The sequence below is a fragment of the Lepisosteus platostomus genome, chromosome 8 (genome assembly GCF_059453375.1).
Source record: "Lepisosteus platostomus isolate fLepPlt1 chromosome 8, fLepPlt1.hap1, whole genome shotgun sequence".
Classification (NCBI taxonomy): Eukaryota; Metazoa; Chordata; class Actinopteri; order Semionotiformes; family Lepisosteidae; genus Lepisosteus; species Lepisosteus platostomus.
In genome coordinates, this window is record NC_142618.1 from 5,681,011 (window position 1) to 5,706,993 (window position 25,983).

The following is a 25,983-nucleotide window of genomic DNA, read 5'->3' on the forward strand; positions in this document are numbered from 1 at the left end:
GTCGTTCTGCCATAATAAATTCATACACAGGCGCTGTGCCGTCTTAGCACACCTGGGAGTATGCTTCTAAAAAAAACCCAGTGATAAGCCTTGGTTCTCACTAAAGTGAGAGTGCACTATTTCCATAAGCTGATAATCTTGACAGAAGATTTAACTTGAATTCCTACGCCCATGTGCTGAACACCATACAATCACAACTTTCTAAAGCAAAAAACAAACAAACACTGAAATGGAAAGTTCCCTTGAAATATCCCCATTTCAACAGGGTTTCTAAAACTTCTGCTCCTACCACATTTCGCTGAAAAACAACAAGGAGGGCCCCCGACACCGCCGCGTACCAACCCACACCGCGCGGAACACAAAGCAGGGAACAGAACTCGCCCCGTCGTAAACGAGACATGAATTTCTCGCCTGTGGCCCCTCGCAAGTCGCCACTGCTGCCCGGCAGCTCGTGATCCCACCCGGACCCTGGTCTCCGCGGCAACCCGTCCACGCCAGGCCCAGCACTCACCTATGAAGGGGATAGACGCCAGGGAGTCATCCGGAGGACTGGAGCCCGACGCCCTGCGCTGCTCCCCCAGCCGCTTCATGTTGACCTCCCGCCGGGCGTCGTTGGGCAGCCAGCAGGTGGGCTCGGCCGGGGGGCCGCCCTCGGGCTCGTTCACCGCCAGGATGTAAGACGGGTGCCGCAGGGGCTGAGGCGTGTGCCTGCCAGAGGGGGGCTTTTCGCGCAAGACCACCGCCAGGCCCTCGGCCGCCCCGCTCCCTTCGCCCTGCTCCTTCCCGCCGCTGTTCTCTCTGAAGGCCGCGGAGCAGGACGCAGGCTCCCGCGCGCCATCGGCCCGGGCCCGCGGCTGCAGGTGCGGGGCAGCGTGGGGGAGGTGGCCGCCGGCGACCGCTCTTTGGTCTTTGAGTGCGCTTGAGCCGCCGGGACCCTGGCCGGCGGGCACCGCGGACGCGGCGTAAGGGGAGGGGTCCGTGACGGGGGTCTTGCCCACAGCTCGCGAGGCTCTGTCCACAGCGTGAGGGGCGTCATGAGGCAGACTGTCTGCCCTTGAGGTGTGCAATTGTTCTGTACCTTTCGGAAAGGGAGGGAGGACAGAAATTCCCCTGAAACTGCCCCCGCCCATGCGGCTGTCCGGGCTGTAGCCCGTCGGAGTCCGGTGGGGTGGGTGGGCAGTCCGCACGGAGGAGGACTGCCTGCTGGGCTGCCTGGCCCCCTCGTAGTAAGGCAGGGGTCTGTCCTCCAGCTCGGCCCTGCCGCGGGTCTGCCTGTCCCCGACCCGCCCGGGGGCTCCCGCCACGAAGCCGTCCCCTGGCGGCGTCTCGGTCTGCCTGCCCAGGTAGTCGCAAGAGCGCGCGCGCGGCTTCGGCGGCCCCGCCAGCGGCGAAGTGAGAGCATCCTGGGAGGCACTCCTTGGCCAGTCCTTCAGGGCGGCCGCCTGCTCGCCCCCTCCGAGACGGTCCTGGGAGGCGCTGCGCATGGGCGCGGCCGCCGCGTTCGAATACGCCCGGTCGTGAGACGTGCTCCTCCGGCGGACCTGTACGCTTCCCACCCCCCGCGGGCCGGGGGCCGCCGCCGCCTGCTTGTAATCGGCCGAGTTCTGGGAGGCGGCCCGCAGGCTGTCCAGCCGCTCCTGGATGGTCCGGCAGCCGTACATGTGCAGTCGCTTGTTGTCGATGTACTCCTTGTACGTTTTGTAATTCCGCCAGTCGATGTGCTGGTGGGCTGCAGGCGAGGTAGAGGAGGAAGAGGAAGAAGAGGGGGAGTAGTGATTCGGCCCCGCGGGAAAGGGGTCGCCAGCGGCGGTCAGCGCGGGGCCGACGGAGCCCGAGGGGCCGTCGGGTGACCCCGGGAACTGGACCGGCCGGCCTCCGGAAGGGAATAAAGGAGACTCCGCTGCCCTGGACAGGGGGAACTGCTTCTGCCCGCCCGAGGAAGATGGCGCAGCGGGCGCCCTGGCCTTATCGGAGCCGTACCGGTTCTCCTCGGTTCTGTGAGGGGGCCCCGCTCGGCTCGCCCGGCCTCCCCGCTCGATGGCCTCGGGCGGCACGACGACAGTCCTGATGGCGTCCTGGTACACGCACACCAGGGCCTTGGTCTTGGGCAGCTGCGGGGGCGAGGGGGGCACGGTGATCTCCCGGCGGTACCCGAGCTCGGGGGGCCCCCCCGGGGCCACGGCCGGCCAGGCCGCTCTGCCTGCCGGCCCACTGCCCTGGGGCGCGCCCCGCGCCGCCTCGGGGGACGGGGAAGCATCGGGGACCTGAGCCATCACGGCGGGTTTAACATCTATCCGAGGATAACACAGAGGAGGGGGTTCCGGGATGTTCTGGGCATTCCCGCTGTACGCTTCGTTGCCCTTAAGGTACGCATCTTGGGAATACGCCTGGAAAAGACAAGGCAGGTCAGTGGCGGACTCCTCTGCTTCTCGGGAGGAAAATACCTTGAACGCTGCACAGTCACACTAAAAACGCCAGTCGACATCAAAAGCCCCTTGACATCTCCTACTACTAGAACTCCAACAGAGGGAAAACAAGGACCTTTTTTCTCGAGGAGCTGAAACATTTAAAATGTCAGTTCAAAAATTTACCACTTCACTTCATACGTATGGGATGTGCACAAGGATCCGTACAGTCCGCACTGTGAAACACCGCCAGGCAATGTACAAGGAAATCAGATAAAAATATCAAAGGAGAGGAGCGAAAACAAAAAACGCTCGACCATTTCAGCAAAGCTTACAGCAAAAATATACAACAGCAACAACATTTTAAATGAGAAGACGATTCACCTTTAAAAATCTCATGATAAAATAAGGCTGGCGCCATGATATCTTAAGCTTCGCGTTCTGTCAAAGCAACAGATGTGAATTAAAGAGCAGAAGTACGCCAAGCCAGGAGCAAAAAGAACTGGTAAGCATCTGACAGCAGCGTACCTACCTTTCGCTTCAGAGACCGTTTCCTCACACATACAGCAAAAGTAAAAGAGGGATGTTTTCCCACACAGCCCTTGGTGACAAACGACACTTCAGTAATCATCTTGAATTAACGTAAGACTCCAGGAAGATGGAAGTGAAAAATTAACTTGGCTGAAGGAGAAATGAAACATCTCTTGTTCTTCAGTCTATCCAGAAAGCTGCCTTTACGATGCCACTAGACTGCCTTATGCTCTTGCGCAAAAATGACAGGGAAAATATTAAGCAGGAGAGTTTTATGCACTTTACCTGTGGCGTCAAATTGCATTTCCTGTACAATTCCAAACATGTCTGATGATCTTGCCCCAGTGTCAGTCCCTCCCTTCTATTTGCATCAGCGTGGCTGTAAAGCAATAGCTCACAGCCGAGGCCAAAGTACTCCAGAGGAGCATGATACAGAAAAAAGGGGCGAGGCACTTCAAACACGCCAGCAGTAAATGTTTGGTGTGTTGTCAATCGATCAGCTATCAAACAGGTACCACATCAAGAACAATGCACAAACCATGATGAAACTAAAAGGAATAATGGCAGTTTAAATCAAAATAAAAATCCACAGAGCAGTGTCATGGTTTGGGTCCGATTTGTTTCAGCACCAACAAGATGAAAAATGGAAATGAGATGGGAACTGACAGGTGAAAACACCCAGCTTTATTTTCCTTCTTACCAGAGCTGTGATATCCCTTGAAAACTGCAGCCAGTAGGGCAGGCAGAACCATAGTACGCAGAAGCAGGGAGAAAGGAAAGGAGAGTAAAAAAAAAAATACAGCAAGCTGCTTACTGATGCAGAGAGAGAATTATTCTGTCATATTGACGCTGGATACGAGAAGCTAAAAATACATCTTCTCTGAATTTGCTGGAAGGTACCATTGAGGTAAAAGGGCCACGTAGCAGATGAGCAGTGGAATAGTCTCATGTGAACACTCCCACCTGCTTCTCCCCGGCATTTCCCAAGCTTTGAGAAAACCTCACAGCTAGCAGGAGCCCACCTGTGCTGGGGGTCTCGTCTCCACAGCACCAACGGCAAGCGGCAAGGCTACCGGCTCCCGCTAACACTCCCGCTCTCTCTCTCCCTCTCCTCGGCTAAGCTGTTCCCATTCAGATGACGGAAGCAGCAGCTGCTTGATTATACATTCAGTTCAGATGGTACGGCCTCCACCAACCCCCCCCCACCCCCACCCCTCGGCAACGATATCGACCTGACCAGAACCAAGAGCTGTCAGCTGACTGCAGCTGTTTTTTCTCCTCCTCCTCCTCCTCCTCCTCCTTCATCTTCTTTCCCCCTACCACCCACACCACAGTGCTCAAATCCAAAGGCTGATGCTTCCGGAACCTCTCCTGCTGTGCGAGGATTTTTCAGTTCACATCCATTTTCTACTCCACTGGAAACTCTTTCACAGCCCGCTGCATCCTTACAGCCTAATCGGCTGCACCCTGACACCCCCTTGCCTGCTACAGTCAGATCAGGGGCTCATTACAGGGACAGGACAGATACCCCCCACTCTCTTCGCGTCTCGCTGATAACGATGTGAGCGAGCTGCCATGATAGCAAGAGACGTGTTGCATATTCTGGTGTGCAAAAAGGGGGTGGAGACAAACACATTATCCCTTTTGACTGACTTCATATGAACAGGCCCGTATAATATGGCTGGAGAATTTCTCACGACATCAGCAGCAGTGAACATGCCGAGTCTGACTTATTCCTGGTAAAATCAGAAGGTAAACTTGCCTTGCCGGGGACTTTTTAGGTCAGGAAGTTTTAAAACCAAAACTCATTCATGGCATGTTATTTGAGGTCATCACGAGTACATTACCACAAGGGATTCAACAAACTCCAGAAATAAACCTCTTTTTTTAGTATATAATAACTTGAAATTTTAAAATAGCAGATTCTTCCAAGCTCCCTACAGTCAACAGCGGTCACTACAGAAATTGCTAGGAGCTGCAGTTAATACACAGATCTGAGTACAGGCCTAGCTCACAAACGGTATATAGAAACTGTTCGGGATGGGCTATTAAATATGCTCTGATGTGAAGCACCTGGATTGTGTATTTCCACAGTGAATTTCATATATAAAAGGGTAAATACAACACTAGTGTACAGTATGAGATGCATAAACTACTGTAGCAATATATTCATAACCCCTAATGAAATAGGAACAAAATGCATTATGTAACGGATTGGCTAACAAAATATTCATGCCCGCTGTGGAAGACAGCAGGGTTTCTATTTTAAAACAAGCAGAATTATCGACCTCAACACATTCCATAAGACTGTTTGTTTAAAACACTACCTACAGAGGTGTGACTAAATATAACCCTCGTGTTTTCTGAATTTATGACAATTGATGTTTGCTCTGTGCAATGCTGTTTAGATTACTGTACAAGCATTACATATTATTCAATTCATAACTCATTCTGGACTATGATGTTTTTTTGCTCTTATTTCACAGAATTTATTAACGTGTAACTTGTTGTTCAAGTTTCTCTACTGCCTCAGCTTTTAACTATGTTTTGCCAGCCTTCAAGTACTTTTCCACAGTTTTTATCAATATCTAGAATAGGCGGTATATGTTACATTCCACTTATCACAACACTCCCTGTCCAGATCAGGATATAAAGATATACTGTATGCGGTTCTCTGTGAGAACGTGTTATTAGGCTGGATGCCTCCTTCACCACAAACCATGAAAAACACCAACCATACAGTTCACACAGTTCAGCCTTTTGGTTACCTGCTAAACCACACGGATCACTGTTGTGTAACAAGTTGAGGGCCTCCCTCATGGCTAAACCCATCTCTTTGAAGGAACCTGTTACAAGTACTTTCATGCTAGGACTCCCACGGTCGAGACAATATCACAAACTAAAGGCAATACAGCATCTTTTAACCTGTAGTGTTCACAAAACATATTGTTATTGCACAAGTGAAACCTACACGTTCAACCGGTAGGCAACTTAATTGTTGGATAAACATTTAAACCAAAAAGGGTCACTGACAGACATTTGTTTGGCTCAAAGGCGTAAAAATTCTGCTTTGTGATTTGATATCTTTTTCCAAAATAGTGTTGGTGTTATGTAATAAGCAATTCTAACAGAAGCACAGCTCATAACTTGTTAACTTTGTATATGTTTATCTGTTCAGAAACTGACCTGCTGTGTGAAAGGGTTCATTCTCAAATGTGTTTTGCAGGAAGACAAACATCTGTTGTACATTTTACAGAACATCTCAAAGGCATGGAGAACCACTGCCAACCATTTTTCCCTGTGAGGAAATCTCTGTACAAGTTGTAATGCATGTGCAAAGGTCTCAAGTATAAATTCAGGTTAAAAATACATGCATTAAGGGAAGATGCTCTGTGTGTTTTGTGTTCTCGTTACAAAACATTACTGAACTGCGCTGTGACTTCTTGCAGTACAGCAGGATGCGGATCTCATGTGACCCTCACCTGTATGGTTCTGCATGTTATTATATTTTATTAAATTCTCACATTTTATTTTTAAATATACCATTTGAACTTCAACTGGATTGGAGATCTCGGAGGAACCAAGTGGTCTGACACTCACTAAGAGAATTAAGGTTTAGGGGCAGTCTGTCCTCTTCTGAATGAGCATCATGGAACCTTTAACATCAACAAGAACAACCCTAATTTTCTCTTTGGAAGATTCCCAAAGGGATGATGAGAGGGATGAAGATCTACTTTTCTAAAATACTTTTCCATTTTGCACTTACACCCTTCATGAATTGAGAAATGATATAAAAATTCCACGCTCTTACATTTCCAAGGCACCAAATGCCAGGAATGTAGGTGGTTCTTGCATTATTTAGTAATAATAACTTCAGAAAAAAAAATATTTTGAAGAGAAAAATCTATTCACTTGATTCAAATTATGAATAGTTATGCCCCAACATTAAAGTTGAACTCACACCAAGAATCATGCTGCTGCTCCATCCAACCAATGGATGAAGACTTGATCACAAATTACAAATCTCTTCAAAAAGAGTTGTAATTATTTCTATTTATTGTACTTTAAATTACATTAAATGTATAAATATGTATATACCCATATCAGAACTGCTGTTGAGAACATCTCATTATTCCTTATGGCTAGTAATTCCTCTAAGTAGTTTTGCTATTAATTGCATTATTTAAGAATGAACATAGACTTATGAGTAACTGGACCCTCTTACTATATTTATCGACAGGTGAAAAACACAGTCTAATGTATGGTCTCTAGCCCAACTCTTTTCCATTAACTCTTAAGAGAAAAGACTTCTGCTTTAAGTCACATGGGCCACGTTTATGCTCTTATGGTCCAGAACCCTCCAGATTTACACTGCTCTTATGGGGGGAAAATTCCCCTCTATTCTTGTGATTTTCTGGCCCCTGAGCCCATGTATAACAGGATTGCCTGTATTAACAGAAACATGTATCCTGTCAAATATCTCAAAGTTAAACAGATGAAAGGATGAACAAATCAGGAGATTTCTGTGACGATGGGTGATATACGTGACGAACTGTGATATAAGATAAGTTAATGGTGGGATTAAAATTTTACTGTAGCCCTTTTCTCCAATAGGTAAATAATTATACAAAAGTCACTCAAAAGTAATTTGCCACATTAAAAAAAAAGTTTACTGATGTAAGACTTAAAAAAAAGTTATGCACATAGCACATACTGTACAACCAATAAATCTGCTAACTATGAGTTTAAAATTCCTTCATTGCATTGACAGAGAAAACTGGGGGCACTACTGTCTGGGTGGCCTTTGTATGCCTGCAAACACGTTAACAAGTTAACATTTTCCAATTACCCACTTTTAGAATTAAAGAAGTGTAATTCATTCAACGCATCTTAAAGATTCCGGTGAATCGGTGTGAACGATTCATTTCCCCCCCGCGATGTCCCTCCTCACTCCACAGACATGTGACAATATGAACAACAACAGATCCCCTCGGCCTCCGCAAACGCACTGCCTGTTTTCAGCCACCCATAGGGAATATCCACCCACACGCTTCAAGGAATGGCCCTCTTATCTTTAATGCACTACTGTACTTCAGTGTGGCCTCACGCTCAACAACCACAACCACGACTGCCCAGACTCTGTCCTGCTTTTGTTCCAAGCCGTTCGGCGTCCTGTTACAGAGAACACCAGCTACAGCACCTTGACAGGTGCCCTGCAGAATCTGGAAGAAAACCATGTACACGCCCCTGAGCCGAACCATCTGGCCCTGACAGAGAACACTGGGGTCACGAGGGGATGTAATGCTTGCGTTGCATATCCCAAAATATGCACAAATATTTTCATCTCATAACTGAAATATCACTCTGCTTCTATCCAGGTCAATGTTGTACAGAACTGCAGAAATATTATGTGCAGTACCAGAACAGTCTCAGCTAAAAACTCCAGCCCTCAAATTTCTGTTCTTGATCTCTCTGCGCACTATGCGTCTGAGAAGACAAAACAAAATCCCCTTGAAAATGACTCCACAGCAGGAGTCTCAGACTCCCAAGCAGCTTTGGATAAAAACCATCAGCAAAACGAATGCTGTAATTATCAGAATTGATATTTTCATGTATCTGTGAAGACTGCTATGCAGGTTAGCACAAACTACAACCACATCTGTGATTTTTGCATTTGGTTTGCTATCCTTTCTATCAGCTATGTAAAGTAGTCTATAAACCTGCACAACCAGTAAGAGTCCGCAAAAAAGCATCTCCCACTGGAAAAAAAAAGGTTTTCATGACAAAGAATTTTTCCTACTTCTAAGTGGATTTCTTCAGTGCTTAACAGACAAGCAAGACTGACCGTGTCCACACCACAAATTCTGGCTTTGGTGAATCATTAAGGAACTTTAATCCTGTTAAAGAAAGCAGTCTGACCGACAAGAAAAACAATCAATTCAATTTCAGTTCCTCAATAATTAGGTAAGAGGGAAGCAGGAAAGTGAGGACTTAATTAGTGGAATACTGTCAGTCTATCTGACAATTTAGAATAAACCTGATGCGTTTTCTGATGAGCTCAATAGTATCAACTATACAGGTGTATATAAAGTCTGCCCAGGATAGACTACAAAAAAAAAGTAAACTGAAGATCTATGAATTCTCTCATGGGCCAATTTTATTCGATGTAGAGCTGTAAAGTAATCTGCAACACCAGTTCCTGTTTTAGAAGCAGGAACTAACGCTTAGATCTTGGGCACATTACATGTGAACATTAAATCATTTTCATATGTAGGGTGTTGGTGAAAAGAATTCCGATACATGAAGCTGGAAACTGGTACCCGGAGGTTTGGCAGCAATGCAAACTGCACGTTTTCTTTACCAGTGACCTTTTCACACTATTAAAGCAAGGACCACTGGACTCAAGAACAGCTTCTATCCAACTGCAGTGCGCATCCTCAACAGCTATCTGCAGTGCCTCAATACACATCCACACTTCGCACTTTTTGCATGGTCTACCATGTTTCACTACTATATATTTATTTTTCCACAACATCTATTGCTCCTGTTGTCTACAGTGTGTGGTGCTGTCTGTTGAACTGTGTACGTCCCGTGAGATCAGTGCGATTAAGAATTCCAGTGTACATATGGCAATAAACTAGTCTACTCTCTCTACTCTTTCCCTCTTGACAGAACTAACAGAGCACAAGGAGCAGAGATGCCCGGTTGAGCAGTACACTGACCACCGCATTGGTCAAGCCAGCTGTGACAATGTGGGGAGACATTTCCAGCACCTTTGGTGCAGATTAAGAACCCCGCAGTCCAGGATGTGTTTAAGTTCTTGACAACGGCAATTTAATTCCTGCAGGCCAATCCTGAAGAGCTCATTCTTCAGCAGGACAAATCAAGACCGTGAAGATGACAATGACATGGCTTTAAAACTAACATCTTGCAGTGGCCAACTTCTTCCTTTGACCAACTCACCCATACCAAGAGGAGAACTGCCATTTGCCAAACTTTGCCTGCTGCATAAGAAGAGAGGAGGAACATTTCAGCAGTCTAGAAATGAAGTCTACGCTGCCAGCACTGTGTTAATGCTCAGGGAGCCGGTGCAGATTTCACACAACCAAAGTTTGTATCTTGACCCATCTTCTGTTCACAGTGTCATAAGTTGTTTAAAAACACTGCATATTCATGAGACCTAATTGCTGGGTTTTCCTTTGTGCATTAGAATGACAGCAGAATGAAAGTAAGACCCTTCACTGTGTTGAATGAGATCAAAGATGCTCAAAGACCCTATTCTGCTGCTAACTGCACAAATAAAATACAATCATCAAATGAATAATAGTTTATGGCTTAGGAGCAAAAGAAGTAGGTATGAGTCAAGGCACATCCACAATGTTCACCATACGTATTTCCTTTTAGCTTCCTTCAAAAAAAACTTGCTAATCTAGTTTACAAAGAAGTTTTGACTTTAATGGAAAATGAAGGTCAGCCATAAACCTAAAAACTTTAACTGGCACATAGTGTAGTCCCAAAACTCCTTAACTAACATTAACTAAAATTAAGCACAAACTGCAATGATACTCATTCATGATGTTCTTAGCCATTATAAAAATGAAGGAAACTGTAGATACAGGGAAAAGAAACTGAACACTAAATTTGTTTTCTTTTTTAAAGCCCCTGTAGCTGACACAGATTTATTGCAAATTGCATGTTCCTGCAGTTCAAGTGTTATAATTAGGGCATGTTTCTAAAACTTTTCCAGCATCCTCAGCAGTCAGAAGTACTTGTACTAAAAGAGGACATCTCTCTCCTGGCTGTTCTGAAATATCACCTCTTGGGATTTCAAGGTGACTGAATTCATACGTAAAAAACCTACAATACCAAACAACGCACCACAGCTGAATCCATTCTTACAATAAACAAATTCAGTTTATACCACCGCTGATATTTAAAAAATATAGCACTTTTAAAATACTTAACTCTGCAAAAACCAGTTTGTTACATACAGTATCAGTGATGACTAATCAGACACCCCCATCACACACGGCTATGAACTACAAGACAAAATGTGTCCTTAATTCTATTTTTAAAAGATATGCCTGAAATAATCCCCGTGGAGAGAAACTGCAATTTGGGACGAGTGATTTTACACCACACTGCCTACTTTGTGATATTTCCTCACATTGAGAATTATTTTTTTTCATTGTTAGTAACTGTCAGTATACTGTTAGCAGTGAAACTGTGGCAATGGCTCACAAAATGTGTCCCCAGAATGTTTAGTATTGCTATTACGTTTTAGACATTGCACAATACAATGAAATACAACAACCCTTCTTGACAAAATAAATTGTCCTTTACACCTTTCATGTTAAAGGTTACAATTTAGCATCCAAATACATTAACAATCCCCAATGTGTTTAAACTAGACACTGCTGGCAGATTTTCCTTTTTCAAAAAAAGCGATTTTGCTTTTGATAAAAAAAAACACTGAAACAGAAATTACCAGTAAATAAAAATTCTAAAATCAAGTTATTCACCCTATTGCATTTAAATACTTGCAATCTATATGGAGCAGAAACAAATTTCTGTACAGTGCAAAAATCTCTTTGGGAGTCTTGCAGCTAAGGGGCTGGGCTCTACAGTCCATACATTGCCAGCTCACACCTGTGCCTCCAATTGTCAGCTCTCACTGGGATTACTCATAGCTGACTGTGCATCACCAGTTTTGAGTGGACTCCAGTCAACAAAGGTATGCAACTGCCAAAAAAGGCAACTCCTTGACTTTACTGCACAAGCAGACTTACTGGGTCACCAGGAAGAATCACACTCTCCTGTAGCTGTAGAGGAATGCACAAACAACCCCTTTGCTGGTGCAGGGGCTAGCTTAAAAAAAGTGCTAATGATAATAAATGATTCTATATAGCGCCTTTAGAAGTAGCTTCTCAAAGAGCTTTATAGTAAGAAAAAAAGGCACACAATGAGAGAAGAGAGCAGAATTACACAATAACAACAAAAGTTTGGAGAATAGAAGGAAAGCACAGGGGCAGACAGAACCAGTTAAATAAAAGCCCTTCTAAAGAGGAGCTCAGGGGCATAGGAGGAAAAGGCGTTGTCACCCACAGTATGTAGACAGGCTTGATTCAGGAAACCAGAACTAGACCAAGAAAGGTTGTGAGGTGGGGAGTAGGACGAAAGTAAGGCAGACAGGTACTGAGGTGCCAAGTCCTGTAGAGCCTCACAGGTAAGCGTGAGGATTTTGAAGTCAATGTGAAACCTGACAGGAAGCCAGTGCAGGGAATCCAGGAGAGCAGTTATTATTCTGGCTCCCAAAATTCTGGACTTACTAAAGTTTGTTCTGTGTGGATTTAGATAGCCCAGCGAGTAGGGCATTACAGTAATCAATTCGAGAGAAAACAAAAGTGTTGACTAGCTTTTCAGCCCTAGGTGGCCACGACAGCAATATAAGAATGCCACGCGACATGTTTCAGACTCAGACATGTTCTAAAGCAGAGCTCGTTACAATTAAATCAGAACCACAAATAGTTTTACTTCAACTGCCCTATATAAGCTTTCATATCAGAATGTATGAAAACAATCGTCTTCTCCAAAACAGAATGTAAATCTCAGCACATAAACACTATTCATATCATTAACAAGTAACTAGCTAGTGATTTGTACCATGTAATAGTCATAATTGTTACAGCTCCTAAAAGAAGTTAACTTTAAAGAACACAAAAATAAAACATACTAGGAAGAATACACAGGCTGAAAGCAATGACTGAAAGCATTTACAGCTCTTTTTCTGTATGAAATACAAGAAGCTGCTCAGTAAATTCAAGAACTACTGGTAATGATATTCATGTTTAACCATAGGTGGTAATTTAGCTTACTTATCTACACTTTAAACAGTCAACAATTTAGTATATAGTTGAAAAACAATTTGAAACCTTTAGCCTTCCTGTACTTATGAGATTTTTTTTCAATTAAATTAATCTATATCCAGTAAAGGCTGGAAATAAACACTTCGATGTACTGAAGTACCATACTGTTACTCCAGGAATTGAAATGACACTCATAGGAGGCTACAGATGCAGTTTTACTTGTGACTCTCATTCTGCAAAACAGTTTATAACCAGATTTCAAAGTAAAACAAAATATGTACTGTTACAGTTGTGACCAAGTATCATATTGGCATCTTAATGAAAATATGCTCTTTTTTTTTTACTTAATTTAGACACTAACCAATTCACCAGAAATGTATTTCTCTACAGGAACATCAGCTTGACCCTGTTACTAGAGAAACTGCACACCAAGAAAGCACTTGGTGTGCAGTTTGTCGTCTTACAATGAACTAAAAATAAACGTATCAAAACCAGATAAAGATGAATCTTACGTTAAGCAATTTTCACTTACCAGCTGTAGAATGTCTTCATCTTTTGGCATCACACACAGCTCAAGAAACGTGTCACTAAAATTTAACACATCATATAAATTAGAAGATGAAGTCAACATAAAATGTAAACTAACAAGTAGTAGGTTTATTCCATGCTGAAAAGAGGAAAAAAAGGAAACGTTTCAGCTGTGGAGCCTTTATCTGAAGAATGCTCCACAGCCGAAACGTTGTGTTTCCTTTCTTCTCTTTTCAGCATGGAATAAACCTTTACTTGTTCCTTTGCAGCCCACGCATGCTGACGCAGCCACCCACCTGAACCAAAATGTAAAAGGCTCTTTTTTGCTTTGTGGGTTGCTTGATGAGCTCAGATGAAAAAGGATAAGCTTAATATCCGTCTCGGAATCTTTGCTCAGAGGGCTGAGATGATGAAAAAAGAAGGTATACAGCCGGAGTCTATTATGGAATAAATCTGTACATCTCCAAATTCTTTATCGTTTCCTCACATGCCTCTCAGCCTCTTCCACTCTGACTGCAGGCACAACGCGGGTATCAGGAGAACTTAAACACACTTTTGGTAAAAACAGAGAATTGTGTGACGGAGGGGGCATTTAATATTGCCGTTTACTTTGCCTTTGGCCTCGGCGCACAGCACCAGTGAAGGGGCTCTTCGTTCATGTGAAAAAGCAGGGGACGGAGGAAAAGGCAAACGTGCGATTAGAAAGGGCTCTGTGTTCGGGTTTTCACCCCATGCTCAGTGTACATCTCAGGGAACTTAGGAGAGTGTAAAATTGTAAAATTGATTCCCCAAAATGGCATTCAGAAACAATGAATCGACTGGCACTTAAATTGCCCATCACTCATCCAAGTGCTGTATTTATAGATTTGAAAAAATAATACTACAGTGACTGAGCAATGTTTTAGTGAAAATGTACAAAAAATGTATTGATAAATACACAGACACGTTTCTATACAATTGTTCCAAAAACAGTCATTACAGTGTACAAATGCATAAAAACAATATTAAAAGATACAATACTAAAGCATTTTTACATTGCCAACCGAGGTCTTTACAAAATCTAATTCAGTGAAAGTACAATTTGGATTATGAATTATCTACAGAACATTTTATTTAAGCAAGCTTTCTTACCTGTTCTGAATCAAGGCTATTACTTGGGAGTAAGTCTTTCCAATTATACTTTCTCCATTCACTTTCACAATTCTGTCCCCTGAAGAGAAAAATTAAACCACTTATTAAACTGCAACAACATTTAAATGCATTGCAATTTACGTATTCAGTGAATACAACTTCTAGAATATTTACAGTAGATATATAGCTCAAAGTGGATTGCATTTAGAGTAAATAATGTTCAGCAATTTAAACTGTCTTTAGGAAAACAGGCAGGACTGCATCACAAGATCCTGGGATAGAGACATTAAATACAGTAGACATGTGCTGTGGAAGCTGTTTGTGCTAGAAAGAAAATTTTTAAAATACATATTATAGAATATGCTAGCACCAATTTCTATTAAAACCTCAAGACCTATGTACAGAGTACTGTAGAGCTGTACAATGCAATATTATACTATTTCTTGGTAAACTGTACCACTTGAACATTTCTGCATGATGTCCCCATTGCCTGTGCTATAATAAATTCTGTTTTCTGAAGTCAAAAAAGTCCTTAATTGCTACACATTTCTCTACAGGCCACTGATGGCCCTCAGAAAATAAAATGTTATGGAGAAGCAGAAATTAGCAGATAATTCCAAATGCTTGTGAAAGCGTTTCCAAAAACAAAGTGAAGAAATCAAACATACTGTATACTCCACAGCTGAAAGCAGAAAATAAAGTTACTTTAAAAAGCTGAATGGAAACAAGTCTGAGGAGGTACAAACAAAATTTAAGGGATTTACTAAGTCAAACTGAATAAACCCAATTTTTCCTAAGTGTTTTTCTTGCAGGAAAGATATCTGATTTCTGAAAGATGTTTTGTAAGCCAAACATACACTGTCTGGAATCCACCAGTTTGTCCCTTTAAGAAAGGTGTCAAAGTCTTTTCGGAAACACACGTACGGTAATTAAGTCTGTAACTGCACGCTTGTTATTTTTTAGTTCAGGAATACATGGACTTAAAACTATAGTTTCCGAAAGAGACTGGAATGGCTCCAGTTACAGGTCAGTAGAAGGGGACATTGAACACCTGACCAAGGACTGCAGGACTGCGAGAATTCTTAAGTACTCGAAAGCAGTACACACCTTCCTTTCAAGTTAATGTATGCAAAAGACAAGTTTATACAATAACAGACACCAAAGCTGGTGTTCATGCTTTCAGCGACTTAATATGATGATTATATTAACATGTCAAAGTCTGAAATAAGTTACAGACAAAACAGAACTAAAGTAATACATTACCGAGATAAGAATAAAATGTGAATGGAACATACAGTATATCCTATTGAAAAATGGTGCCTGTTGGTATGTTAAGAGAATCACGATTTCTGATTTCAGACTTGTCACTGTTAGAAAGGTGAAGATCACAAATGAGAACTGGTAACTTAACACTACTGTCTCCAAACCTGTTATACCACAGAGAAAAGAAAACATCCTACAGAGAAACGACTGGTATTTAAAATATTTACAGCCTAGTAGGAATTTAACAGTGAAACCGGTAACATCTGTTTCACTGTTTGCCAAAAAGCTTCCTAGTAGAACAGTCTTATGTTCTCCTATGAAGGAGATAGCTGTCTAAAACGGACATACATAGGACAAAGGTGTGTTGAATCATGGCTACATTAGTTATTCTAGTAAAGCTGAGCATTTTCACAGCTGGGTATGCTTCAAAAGGTAGAACAGAGCACAGTCACAGAAACCCCATCAAAACATTACAGTAAGCATTTGATCTAATGACAAATGTGAATGTAGTGAAATCCAAGAGCAGCAGCAACATTCAATAAGAAACCACTAAAACAAAAATGGCAGAAAAGTTAAAATAATTGCGTGTTTGAAGATCCTGTTTACTAGTAACCCTTAGCTCAGATATGCAGGCGATTTAAAACCCTACCTGTGCAAAGTCCAGCAGTATGGGCAGGGCCTTCCTCCTTCACCTGCTTCACAAAGATGGTATCCATGGGCTCCAGTCTGTTTCGCTGTCTCCCTGCACGACACGGTGATACAGAGTCACTGCACAGGCATGCTAGACCACTTTCTGGCTCACACAAAGCAAACGCACAGGCACAAAACACGAACTTCACTTGAGTTCTCTCAATCAACTTCCGTACAACCGCTGGAAAGTTAACTCTTTAGACCTGTTTTTGTTCTCTTGGGAATGGCAATGAATAACTTCCAGTTTCACATGCATTCCAAGTAAATTGTTCTTCTCCCTTCCTAAGTGTTATTCCTTCTTTACGCCTTCCTTTAAGTTCCTGACCAAGTGAGCCCAGTGGATTTCTTTAGAAACACGAACCAGACGACACAAGTGGAAACTACAGGGAAGGGCTTATAAAACAAGTGCTTCTCCTTCATCTCAAGAAGACCCTGATCAACCATCTCAAGAGCATGCATTGCTTTGATAACTCAGACTCGGTATGATCATCCTTCCTTTCATCCTAGCAGGCGTACAGTCTTGTTATTGGAGCTCATTTAAGTGTCCCACGGCGCATGCGTAATTGGAAGCGCAGTGCTTAAGACACAAACCAGAACAAGTTATACAATAACTAGTTTATCACACAAGCCAATATAGTAGGCCACTGGCATCTCCTTAAGTGACCAATCACTTTCACTGACTGAACCCCCAGCTGCTCTGCAGTTGAGATGCATAGGCCAAAGTCCCTTAAGCAACACAGAGGGAAGGTGAATAAAAACTGTGAAAGACTCCAGCAGTAGGCAGCACAGAGTGCCCTTTCACTGACCGACATAACCGCCCTCCCACCTATACATGTTTTGTGGTATCCTAGTTCAACCACCAGTGGAAGGCCGAACTCCTAGGGCCTCCTTACAATCGTGTCAGCAACTCTGCCACTGTATCTTGTATCCGTGTCACAAAACGGCTCCCTAAGGAAAAGAGCAGACCACAGACAAAAGTCCAGGTACACTTGGCCAGATCTACAGTACATTTAGTGTTCTGTTGCTATATAAAAAATGCTTTGCAATGAAAAACAAAAGAAAGCCACTTTCTGGCCTGCAATTATATAAAGAGCTTAAACTGGAGAAGTTTTTGTTCAGGAAACAGAAGTCCATTAAACCAACTGCAACTGCATTTGACAATTTTACTATATGAAGTTACAAAGGGGGACATTCAGCCAGTTTGGTAGCAATTAGCTAATTGTTTCAAGGATCTCAAGAAGTTTTTTAAAGAAAGCAGCATATCAGCATTTACAAAAAAGGGTAAGCAGGTTGTTCCATACCCCCACAGCCCTTTGTGTAAGGCGGTGTCTCCAGTTCTCAGTCTTAAATGCTCACCCATTGAGTTCCCTGGCTCCTATTTCACTCCCATTATGAAGACATCCATTGGGTTGACTGTTAATGCTATTGAAAAGTTGCCGACTAAATTCAGACATATTTCTTGCACATACACAAGGTTAAAATATTACAGCTTCATTATTTTATGGAAGTATTAGAGTATTTGCTGTAGCTATGTACAGCCTATAGGAAATAAAATACAGCCAATTTCCATTAACAGCTGCAGTAACAAAGGGCCTCCTACAAGATTTTTAAGAAAATACAAAGAACTGGATGAAAACCACAGCATGTGTGAAACAAGCCAACCTGTCACGTACCACATGGCGCTGTAGTGTGTACAGAACAGGGAAACCCCAGCACAGCCGCTGGGTGAACTGTGCTCAGCAAATGCTGAAACCACACAAGAGTGTCTGCTGCTTCTCCGTTAAAGAGTTTTTAGTCTATTTGTGTAGGACATTCATTTACATCCATGAAATGAAAACAGAGGAGTAATAGCTTGGAATGTCATGACCAATCATGTACACATTATCCGAAATGAAATCTTACCAGATCATTTAATTCCGAGTGTTAACATCCTGTTTTGCCCTTTCTGATGTTTCCCTGCATTGTCTTTGTGAGAATGTGCCAACGTAAACAACTGGGTCTTCATACGGAGTTTGTTTCTGCTTGCAGCAAATAACACACTCTGCTCTCCACTCGCCTACATTAAATGTCATCTGTCAGGCCCAGAATTACACAATAATTTGTCTTTTTTTATTTAGGGTTTGGTAAAACTGTTATTTCTGTACCTGTGAACTTGACAAATCTGGATCGCTGATATGTAGTGAAAAGCCTAAGCACTGGGACAATTAAGTAAACAATCATTTTTACTTTGTATTAATGAAGTTTGTATTTAAGATCGAAACATTAATAAGAGGCAAAAACACAGGTAGTGCAGTGGTCCCTGTGGTATTCCAATAGTTGCATCACCTCAATGTACCAATTCATTAATCACTTCTTAGTACAATTACAGGCTTTAAACTATTAGTCATTACAATTTAAGCAGCAATATTTTGTGGAATTTTATCAAAATGCTTCTGAAAAATTAAATATGCAACATGCCATTTCTTTCATCAATAAGCTCAGATTAATCTGTCTGAGCAAACTAAAAGGTGCTTTAATATTAGGGTATTTAATGATTTGCCCTTTAAAGAAGTGAGAGCTCTTCCATCACAGTCAAAGGACTTTGCAAGGGAACAAGATACAAGCAGTCAGGAAGACACTGACAGGCAGCCCAGTGCATGACCTCATCCTCAGTGTGACAATGCCGTGGCACAAAATGAGGAAGTGTACTTTGAACAAAAACAGGCATTTTACACAAAGTGGCAGGTGTGTATAAACCGCTGAGCCAGGTATCTGAAGCCCATCGGTTCACCATTCATTGCAAAATCTAGGTTTTATATTTAATTGGACAGCCTTAACACAAATTTTAAAGTTTTTACTGCAGAGTACAAACTGCTTATATGGAGAAAATATTACAATTTTAAAACTATCGCAATTAAGCTACATTACTTTGTTCTAAATGCTGTTTTCCCCCCCCCCAATAGTAAGGTTGGTAAAAACTGATGATTCTTTAAATAAAATGAATAGTCAGGTTGAAGTAAAGCTGATTTCTAGAGAGGAAACGTACAGACTTCAGACTTCCAAAGAACACTGCTCCTAATTATTTTTTTGTGTTTGTCTATAAAAGAGAAAGTGGAACTAGATCAATCCAGTTTACGTGCAACACTTTACAGAAATTTCAAAACACATTTAAGTGGGAAAGGCAAAACATTGTCGCCAGGAAAATGAATGGAATGCAATGCACCAGACACAATTATGTAAATCATACAAGTTTCAGCAATGCCTCTCAGATTACAGTTCAACAACAGTTTCCCTTTTCCCCATACTGCCAGCAAATACTTTTCTGGAACATTTCCCTAGGAATTTCATAAACAGCTCCTCTTCCTACAGGACTAGGAAGAATAATACAGAGTACAAGTCAAATCATTTTTTAAGGACAATTCTCCTAATCTACATTACCACTATAGTATGAAAAAATGAACTGTTGATTGAATCCAAATATATATATATAGTTCAGGTGGGTAGCTGCGTCAGCAAGCATAGTCTGCAAAGGAACATGTAATAGGTTTATTCCACGCTGAAAAGAGAACAGAGAAAATGTTTCGGCTGTGAAGCCGACAGAAGGCTGAAGACACCTGAAGAAGCAGTTTCACAGCCGAAACATTGTGTTTTCTCTTCTCTTTTCAGCATGGAATAAGCCTTTTACTTGTTCCTTTGCAAATATGAATATGAGCTGCAAAAGAAAATGCAAGAGGTACTTTGTGGCATTTTATTGCAAATTCTCTTTTTGCAAATATACCCATTCTGTGCATTGTGTTATTCTGTGCCTGTCAGCATATTTTTGATGCCTTATACTGGTGGTTCTCAGACTGTGGTACGCCAGACGACCCTGGAAATTTGTTGTGTGCACTGAAAATTTGGGAATTAAAACATGAACAATTAAAAATGTCAATTTTTCATCTGTAATTTACTTAATCGGTTTCAGAAAGCTTGAGACGGTTTTTCATTTCATTTTTTCTCTTTTAATAAAATTCGTTTGTGACAAATCCGAAGCCTACGTACTTAGCTACGTCCATACAGCATGCTAATACTCAAGTGTTCATACTCCTCTCGAGCTTTCAGAGACACAGTTTAGTGCCACATTCGCCAACAGAACAAGTGATCGAAAATGAATACCTCGTAATAATCAAGTATTATGTCGTGGATGAAAGGAATAGACGCCAAGCATACTGACACCAGCTCCGATAGATCACGTACTCCCGTTGACAATGAAAGAAATGTAGGCGTGCCTACAGTACTGTAGATATGGGTAATGCGACAGTACACGACAAGGCATCAAAATTATATTCACGTAGAAGCATCAGTTGCACATTTGTCTCTGCTGCTTTCCACGGCACAAACACACCACTAGATGATTACACTGTGCAATAAAAAAGATCTAACAAACATGAAGGAATTTTAGGGGAACAGCCTTGTGGCTTAGTCCAGTGTGGGGGCTATATATTAATGCTTATATATAGAGCCGAAATGTGTCCTGTGATTAATACAATCATGCGCACTATGAAATGAAAGCTTAAGGCTCTGCACCCTCAGCCTTCTGGGTTGTCCAGACCCTCACTGGGATTAGCAGATCATGAACGGATGAATAAGAAACTGAACTAGCTCCACCTTGCTTTACTGTTCAAAATGAAAATGAAATAAGTACATGGCTTAAAAGTTAGTGAAATTATATTTAGGACAACACCGTGGAAGATCTAATACCCTTTGCAGAAAAATAGGTTAACTGGAGCTCAGCTGTTAAATTCACCTCCTGTACAATACCAGCCTGACACGTTGAAACTAACTGCACTAGATGCATTTGCTCCAGTTCCTCCACGAATGCGTGGGCGTTCAATCCCATGGAATTGTCACACTTGTATTAGCATTAACGGCTTTAAATCTCTGTTACAATCTTGCTGTGCTGCTGTTTCCCCCCCCTCTTGTTATTTAACCTTTAGTCTTTTAAAAGAAGGACAGTGAAAGTGAGATTCACAGAGTGGGCAACATCTTAAGAATGTCACTTAATGTGCATCGAGTGTGCCGTGAATAGAGGGCAGAGCGTTATGTAAGGCAGAGACATCAACCTCACCCTTTAAATAAACAGCTCTGCTCCACTACTATATTATACTCCCTCTAATGGTGAGAAATGGGATCACAAGTACTCTTGTGCAGTGTCACTACAGACAACAGCTTTGCTGAATAACTAAATGACCTCGCAGTGGAGAAGATCTGTAATGTTGACCACTTAAGCTACAATACCAAAATCTTTCACTTTACACATACCCTGCATGTAACTAGCAAATTACTCGTATTTACGTACATTTTATAATCCCCAAGAATCCCAAAGTGAGTCCTTCCTACAGTACATGTCTAGTACTTTGCCCACCACTGAAGCTGTGCTTAGTTAGCAAAGTCGAGGTGATTAGCAGCAATCCCCATTATACGTTGAGGTTAGGGACCAGAAAGTTGCCCCCATAACTTTCACCATAAGAACAATGTAAATGAGTCAGGGCCAAGACAGTAAGAGTGCAAAAGCTTTGCACCCGCGGCCTTGTGGCTTGTTCAGACCCTCACTGGGATTAGCCGATCACGAATGGATGAATAAGGAACTGAGCTAGCTCCACCTTGCTTTACTGCTCAAAATTACTAGACACACCCTTTGATGTATGAAGAAGACGATGAGAAAAATGTATGACCTAGTTTTTCCAATTTCCTTTTTAAGATCAATTGAATTTTTTTTTTAAAATGATGATTCTTTAATCTGGCTTTCCGCAGCTCTTGGCTTAGAGGAGGAATCCCCAGGAGAATATAGCACAATTGGTTTTCCTGGGCTCTAAGCATATAAGCAGAACAAAAGCATTATGTCCACACTCACAGATTTACAGATTTAAGAAACTGTTACAGCAAAAAAAGCAAATTACTGAGTTACCAAGGAGGTGAATATGATTTATGAATTTATCCTAATTCATACTGAGCTATGGCCTGCTTTTATCATTCTCGTACATTATCCTACAACTGACCACAATTGCTTTATAGTCAAAAGCAATTAATGTAGCTTAACTGTATTCTATCCATGCTACTTTCTTTCTAGGGAGCTCACAATTAAAAAACTATCATGGGTTTAGAATCTGATACTTGTTGACTGAAGTCTTAATTCAGTGTCCACATTGGAAAAGCATGCCAATCTCATATATTGTCTGGAATGAAAGCAGGTACTGAACTCAATTATACCATAATTAAAATAAGGCTCCCTCCTACAAAAAGGTGGTTGGGACCTTGGAAATCAGGTCTTTTCATTTTAGGAACCACACTTTCAGGTTTCCACGATAAAGCTCCATCTATGCAGGCTCTGTGGCTCTGGATATTTGTATGTCTTACAAAGTCCTTCCAAAAAAAAGTTTTTTTTACACCGCAAGACTATGAGCACTTGTATGCTAACAGATACTGGAGAACCTTCCAGTGGAACAGACATATGTGCATAATTGTCCAAAGTCAAACTGACTATCTCACCAATTACAGCTTACCATACAATATCACAAAGCAGGTTTCATTTGTTTATTGTGGCATAATACAGACACAGGGAACTTTACTCACACAATGGCTCTTCATCATCTATAAAAATTCACCTCATAAGAAAATTCCACACAACGATGTGCTACACTTAAGAGTAGTTTCATTAAGACAACTACTTGCAGCATTAGAAAAGGTCCCGTGTACCCCCCTGCGCCCTTCTCCCCCGGCTTCTCTCTAAAACGTTTTGAAGTTTGAATCCTCATTTTACCTGAAGGAGGATTTCGCTCTTGTAAAACAGCATGGCAGCCAGCGACTGGTGTGCAGCTTGAAATAGTTGAGTCACAAATGCAACATTAAAATCTGCAAGGTTAATATACCTAAGGATGTATGAATCAGACACAATGGAGGTGATCAATCACCAGAACTCTCCAGTTAAAATGTCTGTTTTACACAGTCCTCCGAGAGGATGCTGTGAAGAGTCTCCTAGCAGGGTCTCAGGAGGCCTTATCGGGAATAATTAGATTTCTCATCACCAGCTCTAAGAATTAATGCAACATTTTTAAAATGACTAAACAACAAAGGAGGACTGTTTGTTTCCTTGAACTGAACAGAAATGTCCTAAAAAATAAGAAACAACAGTTAAAAAATAACTGCAGGCTATTGAATACGTCGGTGCAAAAAAACGTCCACACATTCCAGAATTGCACAGTAACACATTAGACATATCAACTCCAATGCAGAAATTAAATGAATCCGTTCAATTGAAACGGATCTTACTTTGTCTAAAACAGGGCATGATTCTCCCAACAATGGCACTTTGGAAGGATGGGATTTAAACGCCTCAGCTTCTTCAAACACTTCGACAGCAGGGGAAAGGTCAGTGAGTACAGTACACAGCACCATGTTTGGTGTGCTACCTTTCACTCCTAACCAATTTCCTCTGAAACGGTAAAGTCTCGTTTCAACAAGGAACAAAGTCTTTTCTATAGAACAAGCACGGGGTGTGACTAGTTCCTCTAATAAAGCTTCCCAGTTGAAAGGTGCACTATACTGTACATAACCCACAGAGCGAAACACTGCCTCTTGTAACAGGCCCTTTTGATGTGAAATCTCTTTCATATAAGCCGATGAATGCAACACAAAAAAGTGACCCTCCAGTGCCCCACTATAGTGTATAACCTTGATTTTTGTTCTACAAAAAGTTTGATTACATTTGTACTCTAAAGAGCTGAAAACGTCCCTGTGTATACATTTTGCCCCCTCATTAAACTCCAAACGTACTCACAAAGGGGATCGGTTTTCATTCAGTTCTAAGACTCACACACAGGTATCTCCCCATGACTCAGCATACTTTTCTAATGCTTCAAACCCTTGTGTTTGAGGCTCTTCACTACAACACTGGCCAGAGAGAGAGCGATCGTGAACTCAACAAGAATCTCAAGACGGAGGCGTTTGTGAAACGTCTAACCGTACAATCAATAAAATCAATTAAATGGAGCAGGCAGGTGGTCCAGGCTATAGAAAAATCTTTAGGCTAAACAGTACTGCACATTTCCTGTTTACTAAAGGGCATTACTTCAACCGTTGCTTTAAGGGCCCTTATTTCTCCTGTGCGCATCTTCAGCCTGAACACTAGATGGAGCTAAATGATATTATGTCTTTAAGTGACCTGACAGGAATTAACCGCTTCAAGGCAGGTTCATCCAATGGAAGACGAGTATTCTCAGGGCAAACAGAGCAGCTGTTTACTTCGTAGACACCATGACACATGCTTACAGCATTAAGCTGACATGTTCCTGGTTGCCCTCTTTCTAAATTAGCATATTATAACATGTATTCATGAGAACACGAAAGAAAAGCACAGAACAAGCAAGGCTTTGTTTCCCTATGCATAAACAATTCAAATGTGAAGCACTTCACTGAAGTAAGATTTTGAAAAGCTCTAGTTGAGATTTAAGTAATCTTTCAAGCGATTTTAAATACCGTAGGTATGAACCTTTAAACATACTGTATACTAATCATCTTTTGACAGATAAAAGGTCTAATTAAAACTTTAATACCAGATCTAAAAGGTAATTCAATAAACAATTTAATGCTAATTAAAATACAGAAACCCATCATCCCACAGACTTGATTTAAAATTGTCATTTTCATTGACACTCACTACAGTCTACAGGGCTCAGTGATGCTGAACGTGTCTGACAGGTGAAACCGAGACATGTGCTCGATGAGCCAGGAGAGGGGCACTGCGTCTCCGAGCCTGTGTGCAACTATTATCACATCTAGAGCAACACCAGTCACACTGGCTTCTCTGCACTGTTTCAGCTTGTCTAACCTTAACACCTTTCTTCCAAAGAAAGAAGTGAGAATTTATAGTTCAGTGCCCATGTATTCCCAGGTCTTCAAGTTCCATCTCTCCCTGCCAGATCACCTCCTTTCTTCATGGCTTCCTCTGGCGGAATGAAACTGGACACAGTGTGCTTGTTAGGAAACAATTCGCCTTTCACTTTCGCACAATGACGTTGCTTTTACTTGTTTTTAGTAATCCCCCCCCCCCCACTTTGGCTATTTTTGTCTCGGTAGCAACAAGTTTGTACTGTCAGATCTGTTCTGCACGCCATTATGCAAACCATCGACTTCTCTTCCCTCTTTCCTCACAGAAAGCCCGTCTTTGTGAAGGCGCTAATTGTGGATCCGTGGTTATGTTTGTGGCTAGGCTATGTTTTTACCATGGTAACACACACTCCTCCTCCACGTCTTCAGGGCTGACGTGCCATCTAAACTTGGGAGAGGGATGCGGAACACACAAGGCCACACGAACAGATAAAAGCCCATACCGCCGTCCACTCTCCCGTTTGTCATGGGCCACGGGAGCGGGCGTACCGCCCGAGAGGCTGCACCAGCCCGCGGTGTGCACACGCCAGTTCGGGAAGGGCCGACCCTGGCTGAGGGGCAGAGAGGGCACAGCACTACAGGCAGCAGCCACATCACCCCGCAGCTCACAACTGGCAGCCCACTGGAGCTCAGCAGGTGTGAGCCTGGTCAGTACCTGGATGGGA

At 42.3% G+C, this 25,983-nt stretch overlaps 1 protein-coding gene across 9 annotated transcripts in view; it reads right to left on the reverse strand.

Moving 5' to 3' along the window:
- Positions 1-25,983, reverse strand: part of LOC148655552 (rho GTPase-activating protein 21-like) — a 105,225-nt gene that overhangs the window by 26,722 nt on the left and 52,520 nt on the right. For 5 of the 9 annotated variants that reach the window (XM_088642172.1, XM_088642173.1, XM_088642171.1 and 2 more), the window contains 5 exons: positions 16,374-16,466; positions 14,462-14,540; positions 13,335-13,389; positions 3,637-3,660; positions 512-2,387 (listed from right to left, as the gene is read on the reverse strand). In XM_088642172.1, the coding sequence (XP_088498298.1) occupies positions 512-2,387; positions 3,637-3,660; positions 13,335-13,389; positions 14,462-14,540; positions 16,374-16,466 (2,127 nt within the window). Of the gene's footprint in view, positions 1-511; positions 2,388-2,937; positions 3,200-3,221; positions 3,614-3,636; positions 3,661-13,334; positions 13,390-14,461; positions 14,541-16,373; positions 16,467-25,983 lie in introns of those variants that run through there. The other 4 variants (XM_088642176.1, XM_088642169.1, XM_088642175.1 and 1 more) reach the window with 3 other exon arrangements.